The sequence below is a fragment of the Cyprinodon variegatus genome, unplaced genomic scaffold (assembly GCF_000732505.1).
Source record: "Cyprinodon variegatus isolate N-32 unplaced genomic scaffold, C_variegatus-1.0 Scaffold25, whole genome shotgun sequence".
NCBI classification, from domain to species: domain Eukaryota; kingdom Metazoa; phylum Chordata; class Actinopteri; order Cyprinodontiformes; family Cyprinodontidae; genus Cyprinodon; species Cyprinodon variegatus.
In genome coordinates, this window is record NW_015150478.1 from 1,108,930 (window position 1) to 1,115,246 (window position 6,317).

At 39.9% G+C, this 6,317-nt stretch overlaps 1 protein-coding gene across 4 annotated transcripts in view; it reads left to right on the top strand.

The window, feature by feature from the left end:
• klhl29 (kelch like family member 29) overlaps positions 1-6,317 on the top strand; it is a 350,083-nt gene that overhangs the window by 338,784 nt on the left and 4,982 nt on the right. For all 4 annotated transcript variants that reach the window (XM_015395203.1, XM_015395194.1, XM_015395219.1 and 1 more), the window contains one exon: positions 4,532-4,676. In XM_015395203.1, the coding sequence (XP_015250689.1) occupies positions 4,532-4,676 (145 nt within the window). The remainder of the gene's footprint in view (positions 1-4,531; positions 4,677-6,317) is intronic.

Here is a 6,317-nt window from a genome sequence, read left to right on the forward strand (position 1 = left end):
AGAGAGAGAGAGAGAGAGAGAGAGAGAGAGAGAGAAAATTGTTTGATTACAATTTCTCTGCATAATATGACAGTATTTTATTTGTAATCCATATTAAATGATTAATTCTTTAGGAAACATTATTTGAAACATAGTTTTTTGCCCTGTAGGAGTGATAATTGTAGTAATAGTTTTATAACTCCAAGCTGAACTCAAGCAACCATTGGTTCGATAATTTATTTAATTTTCAAAATTTAATCATTTGAACAACTCCCACTGCAACAGTGTGTAATACCTCTTCAAGCTCCCCAGTTTATACCGTTGTAGGGTTGGTCCTGCCTGCAGCAGTGAATAACTCTATGCGCTCTGCTGTTATCCACCTCATATTCTGCTGAAGTTTCTCAGTTTTCTTTATGTTGTCACAACTCCTAACCATTTTCCTCTAAAGATTAGAAACCGAGTCTTGTAGGTTGTGGAGCTGAAATAGCTCCCCATAGGAAATCATGTGAAAGAAAAAGTACTTCCCACCAACCAGTAAGTTTAGATAATTCAACAGTAATGTTTTCTCCTATTAATGATATACAAAACCTTTAAAAGACCGAAGAATTAGAATGGCGATATTTTTGGTGAAGGAAAATAAAAGTGCATAAATTTAAACTGTAAATCTGAGAAACAAGAACATGCAGCTCAAGTACCAGCAGCTCTAGTCTATTTCATTTTGGGAGTTTTAAAGGCTCCAGTATTATTGTTGACCACATTTGGTTGTTTAGTTGTTTTTTTTATTCAGTCACTGCCTCAAGCTGTTACTGGATTGGAGCAGAGGTGAACATTGGTCAAGCTGCAAAGGCTCAGCTTAGATATGACCTGCTGGATGCAGGAAGGTGTTTTTAAAAATGAGGGTAATGTGCTAATCTGCAGTAAGACCAGAGGCATGATAGATGATTAGGTATGGAAAGAAAATAAATGAAAAGAGTAAAAAAAAATTTAGAAAGGCCAGGAGTTGCAGGACATTGGCAGTGAGGCCGTGGTGTGAGATACTGTAGGAGTGATACTTGGGGTGAAAGTGGGCCTGGTATTTAATCAGGCATCATCTCTGAATTTTTCTTTTTTGTTGCCGCAGCAATGATGAACAGGTTGATGTATAAATTCAGGCAGGAGTTGCTACATTTGCAAAGAAGAGCAATGGACGTATGGAAAAGACTGGAGAGGTAGCAGAGTGCTCCCTAGAGACAAATCAATGTTGGTAAAAGAGTTGCGGAGGGTACTGAAGGTACCTGGGATCAACTGCCAGAAGGAGTGGGCAGAAGGACAGATGAAGAAAAGACTGAGTGTGGAAGGTTCTTCATTAGGCGAACAGTGAAGGGATGAGAGTTGCATGAGGAGAAGTGGAAAGTTTATAAGACAGTGAGCTGGAGATAGTGGTGCAGCTAAAATGTTGATTTTAGTTTTTTATTGACTTGCAAAAATGAGCAAGATTATAAAGGAGTATATCAGAAGGAGAGCTGAGGTTGAGGGATCTGGAGACTGTTGGCAAGGCTGAATTGGGTTGAAAAATAAAAAAAATGCCTTACCTTTTGTTATTAAAAATCATTACCAAAATATTGTCAGCAGTGCCATTTTTGTCTGAAACAATTAAAACCAAATCACCTTGCAACAGTTTTCAAACCCAGGAGCCCTTTTCACATTTTTTTTACATCACAGCCTCAAACTTTAAATGAATTTTTCTGGAAATGAATAAGAAAGACCAAAACAAAGTACATTACTGCATTATTTGATAGTATGTAAAAATATGGTATAATAATCCTCTTGAGCCCGGCGGGCCTGGTACCAGCCCCTCTGACCCATGCTCATGTTGATCTATTTGATCTATGTTGATCACGTAGTGTTTTATTCAAATGCCTTTCAAAATGGCATTTGGATGGATTTTTTACACAAATAATATTTGTTTTATAGCTCTTTATATAAAATGAGATTTAAAATTCCACCTGATGTGTGACTCGGAATAATGCTAGAGCAGGTATTCATTTTTAGCCACACCCCCTAATGACCGGCATCATTAGAAACCAGAGGCTCAGACCTTTTCCAAGGAGGGGTCAGAGGTAATTGTGCGACCATTTCAGGTGATGTAACTGGCATATGTTATATACTGGTAAGCTTGCTCTGTTATTCTTATTTTCTGTTCAGTTTGGTGATACTATTATGTGTTCAGTGGTAATTTTTTTTATCAAACAACAGCTAAATCTTAGGAGGAAAAGCTTTGCTTTATGCTGAAGGTCTCCAATAATGTAAATCAGTATATTTGTCTGGTCAAATTCCCTTTTATGACTGGAAAAATGCATTTGGCACAATTTAGCCACTTTTGGCCAAAATCACATTTCCAGGCTAGTACACTGCCACCTAAAACCTTTGTGGAACAAACATGCTACATCTTATTTAGTCCAGATTTGCTTGAGTTATAGTTAAGATGTGGATCTATAAAGTCTGAGGGCTCATCCAGAGTTTTAAATGTGGTTTCAGGGTGTTTTTCACCTATAAATCAGACACAATGACATTTACAATAGTGGTTCCACCTGGAAAAGATTCCTCAGTGCTTTCCCGTCATACAAATGCAAAGAATTGTATTTCCAATTTATAGTTTGGGAGCTTCACTTGTTAAATTTCACATATGTCAGGTGAAATTTTCTCCTATAACCCTCTGGGCTTAAGAGGTTTTAAAAGTCTTTTTGTGTTTTTATCCCCTTTACTGTAATATCCTTAATACAAACCACTCCTACTGATTAAATGCAGAAGCCAGTTATTGAGTAAATGGATTCCATCTCAGTTTGAATAAATGTTTGCATAAATCCATTTGTTTTTGAAGGCTTGAAAGAGAACGTTAGTGGACAGAAAGCACCATAAAGACCAATGAACCCATCAGACAGGCCGGTTTGAAAGTAGAGAAGATATGCACCTCCACCTGAAATGACAGACAGAGCAAATTCTTGGCTTCATGCAAAACTCTGTGCTGTGAAAAACAGTCTCTGTACACATCATCCCAATGTTGCTGCAGAAATACCTGTTTCCTACCAATATGGAAGCTGGTCATAGTTGATAAAGAGATGGAGAAAGTTTGTGGATGTGATAAATCTTATAGGTGAGCAGATCCTTTTTCTAGGAACTCTAAATCTATGTTTTAGACAAAACAAACAGGAAAGACATGCCATACCTGTTTAAGAAAGAAAAAAAAGCCAGGAACCCAATTGATTAAAGTGACTGTAATAGCAGGAGACATTTAGAATTGCAAGAAAACCACTGATACAGGGTCAAGTGCTCAGCAGGCTGCCCTGAATTTGAGAACATTTAAGTGGATGAATCAATTCTGACTTTTCCAACTTTCCCTTTAACATCTTTGTGAGGTTATTTGTGACTCAATAATGTCCTTAAGGAGTGATTAATCAATTATATACTGTAATCACGGCAATGACATTTTCCTCAGAAGCTATTGAAAGCTCTAAATGCTCAGAATGTTGGTTTGTCTCAAAGAGATCCAGGCAAACTTCAGCACCGAGGCGAGATGGTGCAGATAACCAGGCTGCTCTCTGTGTGAGCAGGATAGCGAAGTGTAATTAGTATTTGTTGGAGCCTCCCATGTAGTTATGGGGGAGCAGCAGAGGTCCTTCTAACCTCTTGATCTGACCTGTTAATTAAACATGTCAGACCGCTCTCAGCGGCTACGACAAGCTGCTGTAAAATAGTTAGAAGTGCTTCTTCCTGCGCTGCCATTATTGAGCCTAAACTCCTCCCGCTGTCCGTTTTCGATGAGGGATGCCAGTTCATTGTTGAGGAGCAGACGGGGACAGCGGCCAAGCGTTTGTGCATTATTCATGCTGCTTGTAAATTGGCCAGCTGCAGCGTGCTCCAGAGGAAGGGCTCAGAGTCTGAAACGCTCTCCCCTCTGCGGCGCAGCGGGGCCGCTGCCGAGGAACTCCAGGTTTCCAGTGCCATCGTTAGGCTCAAACCACCGTTTCATTTTGTTTCCCCATCATCTCTAACTCTACAGCAGAGTGCTTTCATGCCTTTTTTCCCCCCATGTGCTGTATACTGAATTATACAATATGCAAGGTCTCCATCATCCCACCTGTTCACTCATGTATTGCCAATACGTATGCCTTTTTCTCTTTTTTCTATATAAATCTGTGAAAGTGCCAGTGGGTCTAATGCAATTCTGAATTATTGGGACTTGGCTAACTCTCCTATATTGCCTCCAAGCCCAAACAGATTTTGAAGCCGAACCCAATAAAGCCTCAGTGATTTATGGACTGCATTTATTCTCCTGTATAGGTATCCATTTTGTTTTAAAGCAATCTTGAGAGGGGTGTATCTTCAGAGTGATGAGGTGAATGTTGATGATGATTGTTTTCTCATTCAGCAAAGGTAGAATAAAAAAAACAAATTGATGCCATTAAACTTAATGGAAATGTCTGCTGTGTGAGAGAATGACATCCAAACAAAGGCTCTGTGTTCTTTGTAAAAAGAGAAAAATAATCCCTGCTCTTCTTTTCTCTGTCTGTAGATAACAAATACGCCCCTGCTGTGAGTCTAAACGGTTTTATATTCATTCTGGGAGGAGCCTACGCTCGAGCTACCACTATCTATGACCCAGACAAAGGCAACATCAAGGCTGGACCCAACATGAATCACTCTCGGCAGTTCTGCAGGTAAGAGATAATTAATGTAGTGGCACTATATGTAATGGGGGGAAATCCCCAGTGTGGAAGTGTAAAGATTTCTTTAAAGGCTCACACATTAGATCTGACCTGTGCGACGCTTCAAAAACCACTCTGACATTATTGTGAGACTAAGGCTCATTAGTAATCCATCATTCTTTGTGTTGGCACGCCGGTAAAGGGAACTGTAGAGGGAAAATGTACCCGGGCCATTTAATTAAAGCACAAACAAAGCCTGCCGTGGGCTGTCCAGGTTTTCAGAGCGATGCAGTTCAGCAGTAAAACTTTGCCCAGGGTGGGGGAAAAAAAATCTAATTCACAGGCTTGATTTCTAGTGGCGCTTGAATAGGAAGCTGCTGTGTACCATGCTGAGAGAAAGAAAACATCCATTCAGTGACGGACTGTTTGACTGAATCGATTCTGTTCAGACTGTTTTGATTATGACCGTGACATTTAGATGATTTTCTTTGTTTGTAGCAACAGCATTTTTAGGCTTAACCCGATTCCTAAATCTCGTCCAGGTGAGAAACGGGACAATCCGTTTAGGAGTTACAGAGATGTTCCAATCTGGTTTTTCCTGGATGATGGAGATTTTATTTATTTCTTTTTTTATGGTCTGATTCAGTAATGTGATTTAAAAAAAATATCTCTATCTTTGATCATATCAGCAACCCTGTGTCATAATACATATCTCTTAGATCAAACACTTACATTTTAGCTCTGTTTTATTTATGTGTTTATTTTCTATTCATTTATTTCTGTAGAGGATACGCTCCTTGAGATTAACCATCTGCAGTCAGATCAGATTTTTTCTTAAAAAGAAGGAAAGTGAGATTCTACTGTAGCATAAATGACCTTAATGGATAGATATCCCACATTTGAAAATAATAAACTAAGTGGAAAGCCCACAAGAGCTTTAAGAAGACAACTGTAAAACTAAAGAAGTTTGAGACTGTTGCCAGGCAATCTTCAGCATCTAGAAGGGAAGCACGGCTCTCCACAGGTGAAAATGAGGAGAGCGCTCTAGATGCTTCCCTGCCAAATGCTGAAACTTCCCGACCGGCTCCTCCCGGTCCTCTCCGTCTTCCACACCTTCTCCAGTATCGTCTGTCGCTGCTAAACCTGCCAATGCACCACTGCTGCTTCAACCACGTCAGCCTCTTCAACCCAGGGGGCTACCACCCTCACAGCATCGTCATCCTCGTCCTCTTCCTCCCCTGAGCCAAGAGAAGCAAGTCCTTCAGGAGCTGGAGGCAGTAGTAGCAGCTCAACAACACCTGATGGGGTGAAGTCCAGGCAACAGGTCCCTAATGCTCCAGCAGATCAGATCCTCCTCCACCAGGGTAAAAAATCCCATTCGGATGCTAAGATCGTATCCAGATCCGTCTGACATCACTGCTGCCAAGCAAACCTGAATGATGCGCATTCCATAACGAGATATAGTGACTTAATATGACAATGTTTTTTTTTTTTATCACTGCTGCTTACCTTATGAAGGCTGCACTTAAAAAAGGAAATTGTCTAGAGAGCTGTTCTAAACTGAATTTCTTTTTGTTTACACTTGTGAATACAAAATAAATGTAAGTCTAAATGTGTCTACTGCATCCATTTGCGTTCAAGTAGAAAATGCAG